Source organism: Tyto alba, unplaced genomic scaffold (genome assembly GCF_018691265.1).
Source record: "Tyto alba isolate M040663 unplaced genomic scaffold, T.alba_DEE_v4.0 Super-Scaffold_41, whole genome shotgun sequence".
Lineage (NCBI taxonomy): Eukaryota > Metazoa > Chordata > Aves > Strigiformes > Tytonidae > Tyto > Tyto alba.
The window spans coordinates 11,110,128-11,129,409 of NW_024881317.1; the positions used below are offsets into that span (position 1 = coordinate 11,110,128).

A 19,282-nucleotide genomic window follows, 5' to 3' on the forward strand; every position below is an offset into this window, starting at 1 on the left:
ACTGTCACTTCATATTCAACCTCATTACAGTACTAGCGACATAAGCCTGAGAGCTGGGGAGCTCACAGCAAAATCAGTGAAGGCAAGAAAAGTCTTGACCTGAGCTGCACAATGAAATGTTGGAGTGGGAGCATTAATGGTCTATCCTTGAGCTGTTTAGTGCAGATTTATACTGCATGTGTTCTTATGTGTATGCCAACTTTCAAAATCTATGAAAAGCTTTTTTATGGTTTCCTGTGATGATACATAGTCAGAGGGAATACTTGGATGAATAAAGAAATATGCCACGAAATGGGGAGCAGGTGAGCTGCATGACAGATGTGTGTGCTGTCCTTTGTCGATTTGGTGCTGCTCCTTAGCTGACAGTATAAAGAATGTGACATGAAGCTTAACTCTGCTTGGGATGTTGTTTAGGAGAAGATCCTCACTGCTTTGGAGCATAGCACGTTGTGTGATGTAAGGTCCCCATCCCCTTCTGATCAGCATTCCCTGCTAAGCATGTCTTCATTCCTCCACTTTACTGATCATTTACAGCTGTTAGCTTTATTTCATGAGAAATTCTTAAAGGGCTGAGACAGTAACTGGACTGCAGTGTTCTGTAATGCAGCCCAGAGCTGGCGCCGTGTTTCAAGCAGCCAAATGAGATTCACACTCAAGTCCCAGCAGACATTGTTCATCTCAGACACGGGAGTCCACATTTTTCTGGGGTCTGGTATCTCTCTGGACATCTTCCTTGTCATAATAAAGAGGAGGATGGCTATGGCATCAAGACAGTTGAGGTGTATTACCCCCATACTTGGTAAACTGCCAGCACAGCCTTTTTTGGTCTGACACGTAGATACCTCCATCTTTAAGGAGGCATGAAAAGTGTTGCGGAGTGGGACAAACTATCTCCCTGACTTGCTATCAGTTTGTAAAGTGAGTTGCGGTGTTTTTCCCCTGCAGTCTTTTTATCACTGTTATAGTCTAATACCTGTATTTAAATGATGAATTAGTGAGCAAATAACCACGTTATGGGCACTTAAAAATAAATTGTTAATGTCAGAAAATAATGAGCTCTAAAAAACTATCTTCGGCAGTCTTTCCTCTATGTATTCCTGATGATGAAGAGGACACCGAACAGCCTGTCATGTCGTTTCAGTTCCTTCTTACACACAGCTGAGCTAAAAGTGAATGCATGCTTCCATCTTCTGCCAGTGTGTATCTTCCTTCTATAAGCCTTTAAATAATAGATTCTCCTTTTATTTGTCAATTCATTAGCTTTGTTAAGTAAAAGAAGTTGGGTAATTGCTGTGCCCACAAGGCATGTGACACCTCTGACCATCACAGATTGTCTCCTGCTGACTGTGCTGGGTAGTGAGTGCTCAGTGACAATGGCCCAGTGTGCCAGAGCTCTACCATCCACACCCCTGAGTCATGCCACAGAAGAGAGACAGGGAATGGTTTGGAAGTGCTCTTATATCCCCTTAATTTGGCTTAGCTTCAGAGAATGCTCCGCTTAGTCCTAAAAGATAGACATCCATTTCTTTTGCAGAAAGGAGTCCTGTGATGTTGCAGCTCCACATGTGGCTCTGGTTTCTCTGTCCCCAACCGGTGTCCTTGCAGAAAGGACCAAAAGGACTTGAATTCTTATAAAAGCTTGTACTCCTTTGAGAGCTATGTAGCCAGCAGATGCTTTACAGTGAAAGAGAACATCCTTTGAAAACAATCTGGTGTTTATTAATCAACAAGAATTCAGTGTTTGGGGTCCTTCAGCAGGAAAAGAGAAGGAAAGCACATGTGGGCCTGGCCTCCTGAGTGAAAACATGCAGGTTCCATCCCCATGCTCTGCTGAGGAGCAGATTTAGTATAGCGTTGGTATGTCAGCACTTTGCTCTCCATTCCAGTGACATTTGGCAGGACTCGATATGCCTGTATTGAGATTGAGTTGCCCAAGACCCAGGCAGCAAGACATTCACCTGCGTTCTGGTGCTGCCCTATAGATATCTAGATTTGTTAGGCTCCCTTTTAGCCAGAGAGTTCTCTGGACACAATTTTAGACAGCCACATATGCTCAGAAGTGCCATTTCTGGGGAGGCAGGCATTTAGATCTTATTTAAAGCTGCGCCATGTTTCTGGTTTATGTGGGTAGCCACCTGGACTCTCTTATTTCTGTTTAGATATGGACAACAGTAAGTCATGGGCCTAGTCTGCCTTGTGACCAACGCTGTCCCTCAGACATCAGAAGGTGGGCTCTAGGCACTGCTCAGCCTGAGGGGTTTGTCCCAGCCCTGGCTGTATCTCAGGAGAGCACCCTTACCATCCCTCCCTTAGCTGCTCTGCAGCTGTATCTTGAGAAATAGAAGGGCAAGGATAAAATGTGAAAGAAGAGATGGAGTACAGAGGGGAATGGTAACCAAAATCAGTTATTAGGGTGCTGCAGGGGAAGGAGAGTCCCAGGCCCTCCCCCCTGGCATGCGTTCTGGATTTTACACTGCGTACCACCATCACTACCAGGAAGCACCGGTGGGGATTGTCCGGTTTTCCGGCTGCAGAGTCTCAGAGATACCATCTGTTCCCCATTTGTTGCAAAAGTTATTTAGGTGGCTGTGTGAGACAGGATTACCCTCTGGGCTTCGGTGCCTTTGATGAGGCCGCATCTGAAGTTAACACTTAAATTAAGCAGACTTGATTTTATTGCCTTTGCGTATTATAATGCCCATGAAATCATTAAAACTTTTTGTCTGTTCCTTGGTCTTCTGTTGTCTCCCCGTAGTGTTTCTGTCATATGCTGACTTTGTATGACCTGCCTGCCTGAAAAATCAGCAGCCCTCTTCCCTTCCCCACCCCAGCAGACAGTGGTACCTCACAGGGCTGCGGGATACCTGCACTAGCCCTTCCATGGCTTTGTAGGGATTCTTGGACAAGGGACACCACATTTGGGAATAATCCTTTTTCCATTTCTGTCTCACAGATTGATGAACTCCCTGAAGGAGCCGTGAAGCCTCCAGCAAATAAATACCCCATCTTCTTTTTTGGGACTCATGAAACGTAAGTGAATGAACATGATCTTTTCCTTTGAAAATGCCTTCTTCCAGTGCAGCTAACATCATCTGTACTGATTTTATTGGAACAAATCCTGACTGAAGCCATTGGGAGCCTAGAGGTAGATCCTATGAGCCCAACTTGTTTGTATTAATACATGGAAGTGAAACCTGAAAGTAGGTGGGAATGCTGCTGCATGGATGGTATAACATGGTCTAAGCATAAATAATAACCAGTGCCTGTGTTTCCTGTAAGGAAAAGTGTTGGCATAAATTTATTAAAGAACTCAGATGCAGGGGCAAACATTTTTTACTTGGATGTGCTTGGTAGCAGAGATCAGGCTGCTGTACGCGGACACGTTTGAGTTCATGTCCTGTGTGAGAACTTGCTTGGTAGTTTGTAAAACAAAAGGAAGCAGACCCCAGAGCCTCACACAGTCCTCACATAGCTTTAAAATATATGCATTCCTGTGAGATTTGCACTAGAGATATTGTAGGATGGAACTCTCAGAAGTGATAGAAGAACTGAGCTGGCTGAGCTCATGGAGAAAGAAAGGAATCAGAACAGAAAAGGTAAGTTAGGTCTGATGGTAATTGCTACAGAGTTTCAAAATTATAAAGTACATGTCTCTATTTTAAACTATGTCTGAGGTAGTTAAAAAAAATAAATCACAGTTTCCATTTTGCATGAAATGTTTACATTTTTAAACTTTTCTTTCCCCAGTTGCAGACAACATGTTTTCTAGAATTCCTTAAAAAATGGAAAAAAGAAAAAATGGAATTCTGATGACATTTTAAATTCCATTTTAGAGGTCTGAAGCTTTATTAAAAATGTATTGTTTATTTTTTAATTTTAACATTATTCCAGAACATAATAAGCCCCATATCTCATACGTACATTTTGTTTTAAAAATCTTGAAAGGCAGTTTCTGCTTAATAAAGATAAAAATCACTTCTCTGTAGTTAAAAATATTTCTTCATACTGCTGTAGTGAAACAACCTGATATTTTGATATATTGTGATCTACTACTACTGTCACAAAATAATCTAAAAAGAATTAAGTTCAAATAAACTTATGATGCTTTAAATCAGAAACCAAAATGTCATTTTTTTTTTAATGGAAACATTTTTCTTGAGAAACATTTTGAGAAAAGATCTCTGGCCACTTTTATTCTGAAATGAATGAATCCCACACTGCTAATCTCTTTTGTTTTGGATTTTGTTAGTTGACTCATCTGACTGTAACATCTGAAATAAGAAAACAGTTTGTAGTTACTACCTTAATAATTTTAAAAGCATCATAACTGTTAAAAATGAACTGTAGATTGCAGCTCCTTAGTTTTATAGCAGAGCAGTGGAAACTGTTATACTCTCCCAGTGGCAATGAACATATTTCAAACAAAGATGTAGACAATTTTTCAGTGTTTGCTGTACATAAAAGTCTGTAGAAACATTTCCATACATTACTGTTGAGCTAAATTGAGGTAGCTCATGGTAAGTTTCATAGTTTTCCTTTGTTATTTGTATTAGAACTGTTTGTATGTATTTTTGGCAATGAGGAGACATTTCCTAGTATGAGCAAAAGCCTAGATAAAATAATTTATTCAGATCCCTTGCTCTATTGTAGCCTTTAATATTAACGAGACATCTGTTAGTTTTGAAATCACTGTTTGGCTTTCAGGTAGAAATGCATTCTTGGCTTTGTAATTATATAATTGAGATATTTTTCAGTGAGAAAACTGAGTGTGGATACCATTCTGTCTTCTGTGTAGTTAAAAGGAAGCTCTTTCCCCAGAGGCTTATCATCTGATGCCTTTAGCCACCAGTTAGCTCTGTACTGGCAAACCTCTTGGCCAGTGGGCTGATTTAAGTGAATGAAACTTTGCACATTCATAAATGCTGGGAAGAATCAGGACATAAATCAGGCATTAATCTGAAATAATGTTTACGGAGAGGTAGAAATATGATCCTGTGATTAAGGTATTAAACTGAGACTGAAGAGGGTTGGGTTTTCTTCTATACTCTGCTGTCAGTTTGAGTTTGACCTTGGGCAGATCTCTGTGTCTCAGAAGCCCATCTGCAAAAAAGGGCCCCTTCCCAACCTCATGGTGATGTTATGAGAATGTGTTAGAAATGGTGGAGCTCCGCGATCCCATGGTAATGGAGACCACTGAGTTAACGTTGATTGCAAAGATATCAGGAAAGTAGGACAGTGATTATAGTGAAGGCCACTGTGATTTGCTCAGCTCTGGACATTGGTGACATAGAATCTTCCATGTTGGAATGAATAGGGGGTTTTTGCCTTCACTGTTTGTAATTTAACTTACAATTAGCCATAGCAGTACCATGATACAGAGCAAAGTAAACACGTTGGATATAGATACCCAATGAAAAGGAAATTATGTTTTCAGTTTTATATAAGAAGTTAGAATTTTACTGTAAAGTATGTAGAGAAAGCAGGATAAATCACCACTCTTCTTTTTTTTTTTTTTTGTATTAGTTTTCCCTGCGTTGTGGTGCCTGTGCCTGAAATCAGTTGGCCCAGTGCACAGCTGACTTTTGCAGCAGCAGAGCACAAAATCCCTCCTTTGCTGTGCTGTCTAAAAACCAATTTGGCCACAAGCACCCTATGTGTCTCATTGTTTCCTTGTATTACTCATCTGCCTATATTCACCCATTGTTTCTTGCCTTATATGAAATTACAAGATTTTTGGGAAAGAGAGTATTTTTATTGTGTTTGCACAGAATCTAGCATGTGAAGGGGGCTTATTCCAAGAAAGAAACTCCCAGGCTTACTGACTGTATAGATAATAATAAATGCCACTGCTTTTTCTGTCCCGTAGTACAAGGGATAAGTTGTGGCTTATGGGTTCTAGGCACTCCTCACATGCCTTAACTTTTCATATGGTATTTTTAGGCCTTTCTGGATTTGTAACACATAAGATTGGAAGTTTGCTCCCTTGCTATCACAGGCAATTACGTCATATAATCCCTTTCATAAACTGTTCAAGTGCCAGTTCCCAGCAGTAGTTAATATAATAAATGAGACTCAGTTTAGCTGTTTCTAGAGAGACCCAGCACGATTTTACAACATCAAACATCAGGATGGTAAGCCAGCCATTAAATCAGACTCACATCAGTAACTCAAAGCCAGTATGTTAAATAAATAAACAAACAAATAAATAAAACTGAAAAAAAAAAATGGTGGAATGAACAGAAGAATAGGGAAGACTTTTGCACTGTTAATGTGGGTTTTTTTGAAGAAGAGATTCGAGTAATTTTTGCAATGTTACCTTTGTTAAAATGCAGTGCATTCCTGGGGCCCAAAGACCTTTTCCCATATAAAGAATATAAAGATAAGTTTGGGAAGTCGAACAAGCGAAAAGGATTCAATGAAGGCCTGTGGGAAATAGAAAACAACCCCGGAGTAAAGTTTACTGGATATCAGGTAAATTACTTTCACTTGTATTCCTCCTTATCTTTCTTGTTTTCTTACTTGAAGACTTCTTGTCAATGTAAACATTGTATGAGTGATGTGGAAGGTCCTGGTTTTGGTGGAGCTAGAAAGTTTTGCAGCTTTTGTAATTGTGTAATGTAAACACAACTGTAGTCTTGCACTCTGTGACAAACGGAACTTTAATCATACTGCAGAGTCCTTTGCTTTCTATGATATTCTGGGGTGGTGAAGTGGAAAATTCTGCAGCAGATTTAGTTGAATTAAAAATGGAAGGTTTTATTTACTCCAATATAAACATGAATAATTTCTGACTTATTCTTTCTGTTGTTTATTTTTATATCAGATTCAGTGTATTTTACACAGACCTTAAGGTCACTGCACTTTTGATTGTTATATTGGTAACATATAACACGTAGGACACCACTGCCAGAGCTGTGAGGTGTGAGAAGGTGGAGGTTTAAGCTGCTGTTATGAGATAGTAGCTGCTGTGCAACAGCTCTCCCTGTTGGATGTCCGGAGCAAAAAGTCCGTGAAGCTGGAGGGAGAGAAGAGTAGTTGGTGGGCTGTATAAAACCGAAGAACTTTTCTCATTAAAAAAATGTGGTCCTTTGAAGGCAGAAATCACCTCCAAAAGAAGGCAAACACCTATTACATTATTAGCACAAAACCTTACAAACCAGACCACCTGCAGACAAGCTGCTGCCCCTCTCAGTTCCTGTTTCATATTTTCAGCCTTACAGATGTTTTGCATACACTTGGCGATTTAAAAAAAATCTAGTGAATAGTCTGTGGGAGATGGACTGTCAGAGAGCTCTCAACCTTCTGGTCAGTGTTTGCTTTTTCCTAGCACAGAGATCTTGCCCTTTGCAGGGATTTGCATCAGCCATCTTCTCTCCTGAATAAGTGTCTCCTATTGCAGCCAAAGTCTAAAAGTTTCCATAGTTTTGCCCAAAGTAGAGAATGCCAGGTCTGACCACTGAGCAGCCCTTAGTTCTCTGGCAAACACATTTTTGTTATCAGATCTTCTGTTTCTGTGTAAACTCCAGAACATGCTATCTCAGAATCTGCATCTGATAACTGTTTTCAAGTGGTGACTGAGAAAATCGCCTTTGCAGCCCATTTTCTTGATAATTGCAAGAATAACCTGAGTTCTTCCTGACAATAGTGATTCGGGTGTAAGCTGTCTGTTACCAGTATTTCTATCTTCAATACTGAATGAAAATTAAATAATAGATTTTAGTGATATTTTTGTTGTTTATGTTATTATTGTTATTCTTGTTGTTACTTCAAAGGCAATTCAGCAACAGAGCTCATCAGAAACTGAAGGAGAAGGAGGAAATACAGCAGATGCCAGCAGTGAGGAAGAAGGTGATCGGGTAGAAGAGGATGGAAAAGGAAAAAGGAAGAATGAAAAAGCAGGCTCAAAACGGAAAAAATCCTACACTTCAAAGGTTACTTTCTGAGTTTTTCCATTGTTACCCATGTGCATTTGTAATGAGAATACTGTCCACGTCATGGCAATCTGTTCTTCCTTCTTTAGCATTTTGATTCCGGTACCATAACGATGGTGTTCAGACAGGCAAAGGGAAGTGCTCTTGCTTTTGTAGACAGCCTTGGCGAGACAACAGTTGAAATACTCTGCCCTGTTCCAGGGCCCACACTTTGAGAAGGAGGTGAAAGTTTGGGAAAGAGTTCAGAAGGGCTGGAAAGAAAATCTATGCAAAGATGGATTGATAGGTTTGATCATCTTTGATAGGTATTTTGCCATGAAGATCAAAAAAAAGCCTTAGGAGTGTGCCTGCTGGGAGGCATGAGTTCAGGTTTGGTGCCTGCCCAGGAGAATTCAAGCTTCCCTCTCCCATCTCCAGTGCAAGTGCCGCAGATGCCATGCTAAAAGATATGGTAGGGTCGGATGTGCTCAGCAGCTCCTGTTGTAGCTGAGTGTAAAATACTTCAGTGCAGGATACAGGATGGGCGAGAAGAAGAACTCATTCATTAGGCAGGGAGTAGGGCACTCAGTTTATAGATAAAAGACCTGCACTGTAGTACCTACCTGCCCTGTTAATATCTAAGTAACAGTGTAGATGAGGAAGCTAACTAATGTGTCTCAGACAGCCTCATAATGGCTGGTGAACATAATCACCTGGGTAGTGACAACTTTGGGCTCAGATACGCTTCTGTCACCTGGGTGAAAGCAGGAGCAACATTATAGTCGCTTCTTCCAGTTCCGTGTGTGCCTCTAGGTCTGTACTTTGCTTAAAAAATTGTGGAAAGTGTAGCAGAGTCACATTCATTCACATTGGTGTTCTTCTCTGAAAGTGAAAACTAAATGAAATTAGAAGAAGCAAGCAAACAATCTGATCCAGGCTTAATTTGAAGGAGAGCAGGAATTTTCGTGGTTCATCCACCAAACAAAATGTATTAAGTAATTTCACCCCCTTTGTGTGTTTTACATTAGAAATTCAGGTCTGGTCTACCATCTTCTTTCCAGAAGACTCTGGGAAAACAGAGGATTAGGAAAATGGTGGCTTAATGCCACAATTTATCCTTTTGTACTGTAGAATTGCATAACATAAAGGGAGCAGAAAAGATATATTGGTTCCACATGGCTTTAATGTTAATATATTAAAGCTGACAGCACTAAAAAAAAGTATGGAAAGCAGCTCTGCTAATGTTATTCTCATTTTACATCTCTGTGTTTAATCAAAACTTTTGTCAAGCTGGCACCATCTGTTTCATTAACTAACAAAACCTACAGGTGACCCAACACTAATACCCATCTCCTATTACTGTATCTGTCTTACAGTCAATTGTGCTGCAAACCTGTGTAGAACACAGAATTTTTCCTTTTGCTTCATTGATGTCAGTAACTCCAACTACTTCACCTGAAAAATGTTTTTCACCCCACATGTCCTCCCCAGTATTCACCCTGAGCAGGGAACTGCATGATCAGACAGCTTTTCACATACATTTCAAAAGTGTCTTTTTATGACTGAAGCTCAGTTTTTACTTTTTAACTCTGTTGTTGATCATTTTAGAAATCCTCCAAGCAGTCACGGAAATCTCCTGGAGATGAAGATGATAAGGACTGCAAAGAGGAAGAAAATAAGAGCAGCTCTGATGCTGGGGACGCAGGCAATGACACAAGAAACACTTCTTCAGATTTGCAGAAAACCAGTGAAGGGGTAATCTTCTGTTAATATCATTCACTTCCCATGCAGTTTGCTACTGGGGGCTTTGGAGCTAGGGGTGAAAGGCACTGCATTGCAGTGACCTGTGCATACCACATGGGATCTCTTTACATTGCATTTCAGTGCTCACAGTGCGTCTAGAACAGAAGCATAGGCCTGGTCCCTGCACTGGCCCAAATTTTGCTCTAGAGAAACAACTGAATGAAAAAAGATACTATAAGCATTATTTTTGTTCCAACACTTGCGTGGATGTCAGCTGAGAAGAGCTACTGAAAACCATGAGCTGAAATGATGCAAAATTGATGTGAGAGCAGAATCAGACTGTTTGCATAATGCATTTTGGCTCACTAAACAGTGGGAGCCTGCTTATCCTTTCACACTTGTTTAAAATTTGTGCAGTCCCACTGACTTCTCTGGAGTTCATGAGGGTTCATGTGCATGTTACAGACTCTGCATACTGCAGGTTTCAGGGCAGATCCTGCCTTGGGATATGACCTTCCAAGGAGGGGGGATATACAGTCTGCTCCAGGGCAGCTTCATACGATCTCCTTGTCTGTTTATGTCAGTTGTGTGTTGATATCAATATTATTTTGTTGTGACTACAATGGAAAGGAAGGCTGCTGAGCAGGAGAGTTAGCATGGGAATTGGTTAATTGTCAGCCACCTTTAACAACCACTACTATTTCTGAGCCTTTGGAGCAGCACAAGCCTCCCTGCTCCAGTACTTACAGCTCCAGCTCAGAACCAGTTTGTGTGCGATTCCCATGCCAGGGCCCTGCCACGTGGCCAGCAGCCGGGCTGGGCTGTCACAGGAGCTGCTGAGTGACACGAATCCCCAGGTGTGAGAGGAAGCCAGCCAGCACAGCCTCTCGTCTGACACTGCCGAGGTGCCTTAGCACCCAGCTGCGTGCTCGGCCTCAACCCTTTCTCACAAAACACAACCTCTGGGGAGCTGCTGTCGTCTCCTGCTTAAAGACTCCTCCCAGAGCTTCCTTTCCCCTTGTCTCTCAGTGGTACAGTCTGTTTTGTGGCTCTTCACCTCACAAAGACTTTGATACGTGGCTCACGGTGTCGGGAAGATAATGTGCCTCTAGCTTCTCCCATTCACCCTGACCAAGCCGCTGGCTGAGCCAGAGACTGACGCAAGGAGACACTGTGCCCGGCTGTGCCTTCCCAGCACCACAGAATTTGAGAGTCTGGGGCTGATGTGTGTGGCGAGTGCGTAGTGCATGTGTTGCCCACGTTCTGGCTAGTGAACATTGTGACACTTTCATGTCTTCAAATAGGTATTTGAGTGAGAAAACTGGCCATAAGGTCCATCTGAGGTGGCAAGAGGTTCAGGAGGGCCTGCTTTGTTTCCCGTGTTTGTAGCAGTGACAGGGGATATGCCTGTGAACTTCAGGCATGTTCTCCATGTAAGTACCAAATGCTTACTGAGTTAGGTCAGTCACAGACTAAATGGCTAAAAAGTCACATAGGATGTTGGCTTTGTGGGTGGTGACATTCATACAGCTCTTCTTCTCTATGTGACATGCTTGTAACTGCTGGGAGGTAGAGTCCCGCATGCTAGAACATCATCGTGCTCTTAGCATGTTTAGGATCGCGGATATTTCAGCCTCTGTGCTGAAATAGCATCAACAGTCTGTGCCCTTCCTGCCAGCACCAACCCCACAGAAGTACTCACAGTCATCACTGTCACACCCGTGTGAGGAGCTGGCTCTGCTCTGACTTCTGCAACCCCAGCACCCGGGCTTGACCTCACACGTGAACGACCGGTCCTTAATTAGATCTTGGGTGCTTTTAACATCATGGGAAAGGTGGAAGTTTAGTAGCATGTACTAAAGAGAGATGGAAAGATGGTTTTAAGGGCAGCTTGAGATAAAAGCACTGATAAGTTTGGAGAAATTCACATCCTGATCCAGATATTTCACCTCAGGCATTTCTGCTGCAGAATCAGCGTTTCACGTGTCAATCCTCTTCAGCGTTTCTTTGGAGATTTGTCAGAAGTGCAATTCTCTTTTAGAACCAGGAGGGGACACTCCATCTCCTGGTGTCCTCAAAGCCAGACCAGGTGTCTTTAGAAGGTATGCCTTCGTCAGACACAAGGCACTCAGGGAAAGAGTAATCAGATATTTTTTTTTTCAGTTGCTGTCAAACAGCCAGTCACACAGTGTGTGTCTAGATCGACCTGCTGGGGTACAGGGCCGGCTGTCCTGCAGCCACCTTCTGCCGGGTGTCCAGACTGGGAGTCTGCCGAAGGGCATTGGTCTCCAGCACATGCACTTGGACTTCTCTTCTATAGAAAGGAAGGTCGAAAAAGACCAACACGTGCCTGCAGAGTTGGGATACAGTCCTCTTGTTCACACGCATGAATTTAGAAGAATTTCCAGATCTGCTAAAAGACACCATCATAGATGATATTGTGGTGTCCTTAAACTCATTTCACTTGTGAGAAGACCGTGGGACCCACAGTGCGCGGTCTGAAGAAGATGGGCTCCTTCCTCCCCAGCGTGCAGCACCGGAGCTGCACACCCACCGCTGCACCTTCCTGCGCGGCCGGCCGAGCTCTGGCCGTTTGAGATGCCACCAGGAGCACCCCAACGTGGGTACAGCACTGCGTGCAAACCTGCTCCCTCCCCGCAAAGGTGGGGTGCTGGGGGCTGCGTGACACTCACACCAAAAAAGAGTTTGTTTCAAAATAACTTGTAGAAAGGTGCCACGAAGGCAAAGAGACAAGAAAAACAAGAGTTCAAGGCTCCAATCTCGAGGATTGGCATGCTTCATTCCCCTGGATTTGCCACCGTGACCAGCTGGTTCCCCGGTGCCGGGCAGCGGCGGCTGGGGAGGGCTCGGGGGGCAGCTGGGCAGGTGGCTGCGGGCTCTGCCACCCGGCTGGTACTGCTCCCCACGGGCTACGTCCTGGCCAGCCTTTGGCCCTGTGCTCTGCACCTCCCAGGGCTCTGACCCTGCAAGAGTTGCCTAAAGGTCACAAGCAACTTTTCTCTTAATAATACTACTAATAATAAAGCAGTGACTACGTTTTATAATGTCTGGACTGCAGGCTGAAGACACATCTCCCTTCTTCAGATCAGAGGGAACCTTGCCTTTTAATCACAGTCTTACCCTCAGCATTACGAGGATCTTCTTGAAGGGTTAACGGCTAAAGTCAAATGATTGCAGAAGCATCTTCAGCTATATTTTTTTAATGAAATTTCTAACCTCCAGGTGGTAGAAGAAAGCTGGAAAATGTGAAGTGATGGCTTCCTAAAGACTCAAACCCAGAGCAAATAAAAGTACTTCCAAGGCTATGATATTTTTTCAGCCAATTTTGTACTGTTCAGGGGCTCAACTTACGTTTTTTTTTTTTATCCCTGGGGTTGACAAAGCTGATTTCTTATCTCCATCCCTTAGTTTCTCAGCTATTCTTGAGGACTACAGATACTCTCAACAGAAGAGACATTAACTTCCTCAGACTCAGCCACAGTTTATAATTGAGTCCTGCCACTACCTGTTTCTCAGGCTCTTTCCCTCACTACTGTTCTTTGGCTGCTTCCTTCCCCAGAAAGATGCAAAGCCTGAACTTCAGGGGTTTATTAGCAAATATTAATTAAATAATAATATATTAGCTAAGACAGCCCATCCCAGAGTTTGCTCCAGTCAAAAGTCACAGAACCGCCCCCATGACATTCCTCTGCTGCTAATTTCTAAATTGTTTTGGCTTTCTCAAAATACCACACAAACAGAATATTCCAGTGGAAGGGTATTCATGGCTCTGTGTTGTTTACTTTCTGTGGTACAAATTTAGTTCCTAAATCAGTGAATTCATGGCAGCAGATTTACATTCCCCATTTAAATCTCCAGTGACTTGTGTGTTTGGTTCTTGGCTGGCATAATTCTGAATCTTTATAACTGAACACCTAAGCTGCTCTTTACTTTCACTCTCTGGGTACCCATATAATGACGGCTGAAAGCTGGCTGTAGTCCCTGCCCTATTGCAGAGTGTTTGAATGTTAAGGTCAGCACTCAGGGTATGTGGCAAGCTTTTCTTTCAGTATTCATTATTTTAGTTACAGTCTGGGCATTGTGTTGGCAAATGAGGCATTCCCTTTGTGTACAGATGTGTGTGGTTGCCTTGCAGGAGGTGAATGATTTTACTGAGTCTTTGAAAAATAATAGATTTGTTGGAAATGAAAAACATTTTTTTGCTCCTGGTACAGCCCAAATATTGAAGTGGCGTAAAGGACTCTGATCTTTTTACTCACTGACAATCAGTTACTAACATGGGAGTCAGTGGATCTATTTGTGGAGGCGACTGCTTGCCAGCATGAATAAGGGGATCAAAATCTGGTCCAAAATTACTGCCATCCGATACTATTGCAATTGGGAGAACATATTTAAAACAGCCTGTGTCCAGGACATATTTTTTGTTGTGATGTTCTTGTGGGGTAGCAACAATTCCAGTTACTGCTGTGAAAGACAAGTGTTATGGCCAAACTGGCCAGAGAAACACAGGTTCACTGCGTCCTTCTGATGTGGTTTTGAGATGTTTGGTTCCTTCACTCTTCCTTCTTTACTTCTCAAGAATAACATTGGTTAGGCTGCATAACAGGTTTGAGGTTTTACCAACATTAAAAGCATAGCATTTAGGGCTCTATTCAATGTACAAGCATTTATGTGGGCATTTTTCCAGAAAATTAAAACAGAGGATGTATTCCTGTCTGATTTTTTTTCTGCAATTTGAAATAAGTTAAAATCTACCCCCCCAAAAAAACAACATTTGTAAAAATGTGTTTAACTATTCTGTGTAAAAATCAGACAGTGGCATACTCTCTGGTGTGGAGTTGTGTCATCTGCTGCCTTCCTGTAGCTCAGGATAACAGCGCTGCTAAGTCAGGCAACGGGACATAGCTCAGGAGAAGCAGAAATGCCTGAATGCCAGTTTGAGATTAAAGCAGCCGGTGCAGATGAAATGTACTGTTTGCATCTCTGTGTACGTTGGGTCCTGTAACCATTTTGACCTCAAACCAACATGGAATAACAATGATCATACAGAGCAAGTACACAATTATCCTTCTGCCCATCCAGCAAGAGCTTTTAAAGTACAGGATGGCCGAGTCCGTTGCCAGACACTGTTGAGGAAGGAATTTTCAGTGCCAGAAAAAAGAAGGCAATTTGCGGATTTTGTTGTATTCCCTGCTCTCTGTGTTCTCTGTCCTTCAATTTTCTTGATGACTGAAATTTTTCGCTTGAACCAGTCAGATTCTGTGCTGTTTCTTTTGTGCGCAGTGGGGTTGGTCAGTGCGGCACACGCTGTGCCCTGTCTTACAGCAAAGCCGAGAGACTCGTTCAAACAAAGATGATGAGAGTTGATGTGTTTCTGGAGAGACCTGAAACCATGGAGACCGTGGAGGCTGCTCAGCTCTGCCGCCTCCGTGCTCAGCGGCCGCGGCGCGAGCCCGGCAGCGCGCGCAGCCTGGCCAGGGGAAGGAGCCGAGGTCCCTGTGCAGCCCCGCTGGCCCCAGGGGCTGCCGCACCGGGGGGGGGGGGGGGGGGGGGGGGGAGAACTGCCGACTCCTGGGGCACCTGGGCGTGCGCCGAGGGGACGCGACGTGTGTCACGCTGGAAGATGGTGCCGGGAACTGAAAATGCGAGAGGATGATGCGCATACCTGGCTCTTTGTTGTCCCTCCTGTGTCACACTGGGGCCCAACGGGTGTATCTGTGAGACGGTGCAGAGTGGAAGTATTAATATTCCCAGCGCCCCACGTAAGAACGGTACCTACCCAATCTTCTGGCCTTAGCCCGGGGGGGAATTGTAAATGAGTGCAAAGGTTTCGTATTCCAAAAGGACAGCTTTCCTTACTGGATCTGAGAGTGATACTGTAGGGACCGACTGTGTCACCACCCATCCTGCCTACCAGTGCTGGGTGGCAGCTGTCGTTAAGAGCTTTAGCAGGAGGCATGGGCTGATTGACTAATCATTTGTAGTTGTTTTAATGGGTCTCCGCACTTCCCTCTGAAGGGAAAGAAACGGCAGTGAACCCCTCCAAGCCACATCTCCAAAGCATCTGTAAGTATAACCTCCTCGACTCTTAAAAATGGAGAGAGGTCAAGGAAGTGTGGTGCTCTGGAGGAGCAGCGCGTTGTGACACCTGCTGGGGGGAGGCAGGGCTCGGGCAGTTCCCGTAAGCCATCCCGACGTGCATGAGCGTTTTATAATAAGCCCTTATCATGTGTCGTTAGTCAGGAGGTACCAGGACCTCCCACACGGAAAGTGCAGGTCTCCATTACTTACTGTTTGCAAACCCCTTGTAGGAGAGAAGAACCACACTGAACAAACACAGCCCTTAGTTCAGAGGTGCATCAACCAGACTGGGCTCCCAGCCTGCTAAGTGGGTGCTCGTATGCGCTTAGCCTCTTGGATGGAGAAGCACAGTCCACGGTAGCTGTGGCACCAGACACAGCAGGTATGATGGGCCAGAGCAGGAGAGAGTTGAGGAGCAAGCTGCTAGTGCAGAGATGTTAAAATGTCTTCTCTTCACAATCTCTTCCGGATCCTGTGTAAAATGAGAATTCTTTCATCCTCGGTGGATTTGACCGGGACCCCTCCACTTACTCCTTGATGTTGATTTTTGCCTTGGATGATCACACCAAATACAGTGCTAATTCCTTCATACTGCGTGTGTGCTGGGTTTCTTTCTGTCTGTCAAGGCGGGGGTGGACAAGCGTTCACACTCTGAATTCTTTATAGAGGAGCAGGGATGCCTCGCCCAGAGTTAGGTGGTCACACGGCGTCGCATGTCCTCATGTTGCCAGACAAAAGTAGTGTGTCCCTGTGGCTGTAGGCGAGTTTTGCTCTCTCTGTTTAATGTGAAGAATTGCCATGATCCCATGAGGACAGTCTGATCCTGTTCCCACTAATGTCAGGGGAAGCAAGAGCTGACCGCGACTCATCCATGAAGTGGGTTTCTTCCTTTTCTGTCATCACCTTACACTGAACTCCAAGCCAACCTGTTGCCTTTTCAGAAGCAACATTCAGAGACGTTAGCTGTGAAAACTTTATCTTTCTTCATGCTTGCTAAGGGTTCATTTGTTTGAACGATGGGGTGTTCTCATCACAGGGCGATCAGGAATACGGCGGTGCCGGAGCTTTCGCGTGAAGCCTATCAGTGATTCAGTGTAGTGGAAAAATGCAGAATTTGGTTGTGTGTGAAGTTTTCTGCAAGATTCACAATTGAGTGATTGGGGAAAACAAAAAACAACCCACATACGTGCCTGGAGCTGCTTATTTGAATGAAGCTCTAAATGTTTATGTTTAAACTGTGTTCTTTATAGTATTTTGTAGTGATATGTTTAGTTGATGTAATGCAAGCAGTTTTTTCTAGAAAAAAATTCCTGTTTGAACAGACCAGGTGGTTACTTGTACCTATGACTTCAAAGTGTGGGAATAAGGCATTAATTATATGAAGTTTGTTGCAGCATGCTTTTTCTTACATTACATGTGATTTTTTTTTTTCTCTCTCTCTCTCTTTCAGACTTAACCAACATAATGACTGCTGAATATTAAGGGAAAACACAAGAAGGTTACATGTTTGGTTGTCTAATATTCTTGGATTTGATATGAGTCACCACATCTGTTCATGAGTATCATCAACAGCATCCCAGTTTGTATGCACATTATTCACATTCCTATCTGTTGTGTTTGCAGAAATGACATTTTACCCTTTTTTCTAAGGGTTACTTTTTGATTTTCATATTTGGTTGCATGAAGTTGCCCTTTACCAGTGGCTGAGGTTTATGAAGATATCGCATACTTGAACATGTTTTAGATTCCTTTTCTATATAGAAAAGGTGTAACTCCAAATTAGAGCATTCTAAATCAGCATTTTTTTAAAAACAAGTAAATCTTAGAAATTAGTCCCCTCCATACAATACTACAATATCTTCCACGTACAAACATAATTTTAAATTTCCCTATATCCATACTTTCTTGATTTTTGATCAGTTTACAACATAAAAGAAAAATTCTTCAGTTGAGATCACCGCCAAGTTCAATAATGTAATAAAATACCTTTCCTTATTAGAAGTACCTAGCTAGTTATACTCTTAATACTTCTCAAAATCATGATGTAATGTACACTATCTGACTTAGTTCCTATATGTGGAGTTAGTGAAAGTCTTTTTGTGTTTCTTTAGATTAATACAAGGATTTTTTCCAATGCCAACACAATTTGAAATCATTCATTTGGATGCTTTCCATTTTTAAGCTTACTGTGATATAGAACCCTATGGGAAACCAAAAGAAAACATCAATTTTAAATAATGAAAGGCTTAAAAAAGGATGCTGTCATTCTGGCTTTTTTTTTTCCTTTTGGAAATAGAACTAGACTAGTAAGTAAGCATTCCAAATTCATTATTCTGTGTACATTATTGTTGCTATTGTGATAATAGAGATTTTTATTTATTTTTATGCCAGCTTTTATTGTGGAAACATATTTAGTCTGGTTTTATCAATCCTTGTTATGCTTGTCCTTGGAACATCTTTTGCGTATTCAAGGTTTGTAGTTGATGAGTTTACTGTAAAAAACTTAAAAAAAAAACGCAACAAAAAAACAAAAAACAAAACAAAAAGAAAACAAAAAAATGTATTGTTTTTACAGAATAAATTTATTGGAATGTGTATTGGGAGTAAGGTTTGAGGTTGTAAGCAACTAAGTTAGCGTCATATTTGGCTTCATACGTGTAATAATGTGAGGTATTAATGTAAGTAAGTCAAGTATTAAAGCAAAACATTCTGTTAACATGAGTTGACCATAATAGATACAAGTGCAGGTGAGATCTTTATTTTTTCTGTACTTTGCCTTTTCTGGATAACAGGAGGTTATTAAATTCACCTTGAATGTATTCAAAGTTTCTTTAAGAACATTAGAAGTAACATCGGAGGCTCAGATACCTGTTTGTGAGCCAGCATGTCCCACTACAGCCCAACAGCTCTGGGTTTGTTTTCCCGGGAGGAGGGACTGGGATGAAGCCATCCTGCACCCCAGCGGACGTGGAAGGAGCCCACAGCAGGGAGCTGGGTGCTGGAGGAAATTATTGCCAAGTTCCTTTTTCCCTAGAAGCACTGACTGAGATGTGTTGTGGGTATTTTGGACCTGCCCCTTTGGCTGGAGGTTTAAAACCGAGGGTTCTCTCTTCTGAGCGCTGCTGTGAGCTACACCTCAGCGTGCAGCGGGGGAGCATTAAAGCATGAAATTTCTTGCAGCTCTGGAAGTTCCCTTGTGCAGGGTGCAACACGCATGCGCATGAGCTGATGCTTCCTTGTTCCCCATTAGGTTTAAAAAGAAAACTAAAATTCTCTAAATCAAAACACCCAAGAGTCCACATCACAAAATAAAGTGTTTCCAGTTAAAATGTATCAGCTAATTTCATCAGTGAGAAAGGCACTAAGCATACTGCTTTCAGTATAAATACACATAAAAGGCACAGAAGTAGTTGTAATTACAAACAGAAACATCAGCTACACAAACCAAGGCCACTGTATTTGCTGCTACTCGTTTATGACCTAACAGCATGAGCAAAAGTAGCTGCAGAGAAGAACCCGGCCAAACC

General features: G+C 42.7%; 1 protein-coding gene across 1 annotated transcript in view; it reads left to right on the top strand.

The window, feature by feature from the left end:
- Positions 1–18,574, top strand: part of HDGFL3 (HDGF like 3) — a 38,939-nt gene extending 20,365 nt beyond the window's left edge. Inside the window, exons 2-6 of the mRNA XM_042804370.1 lie at positions 2,954–3,030; positions 6,333–6,471; positions 7,773–7,931; positions 9,519–9,665; positions 17,206–18,574. Coding sequence (XP_042660304.1) covers positions 2,954–3,030; positions 6,333–6,471; positions 7,773–7,931; positions 9,519–9,665; positions 17,206–17,211 — 528 coding nt within the window. The 3' untranslated portion in view covers positions 17,212–18,574. The remainder of the gene's footprint in view (positions 1–2,953; positions 3,031–6,332; positions 6,472–7,772; positions 7,932–9,518; positions 9,666–17,205) is intronic.
- The last annotated feature ends 708 nt before the right edge of the window (positions 18,575–19,282 follow it).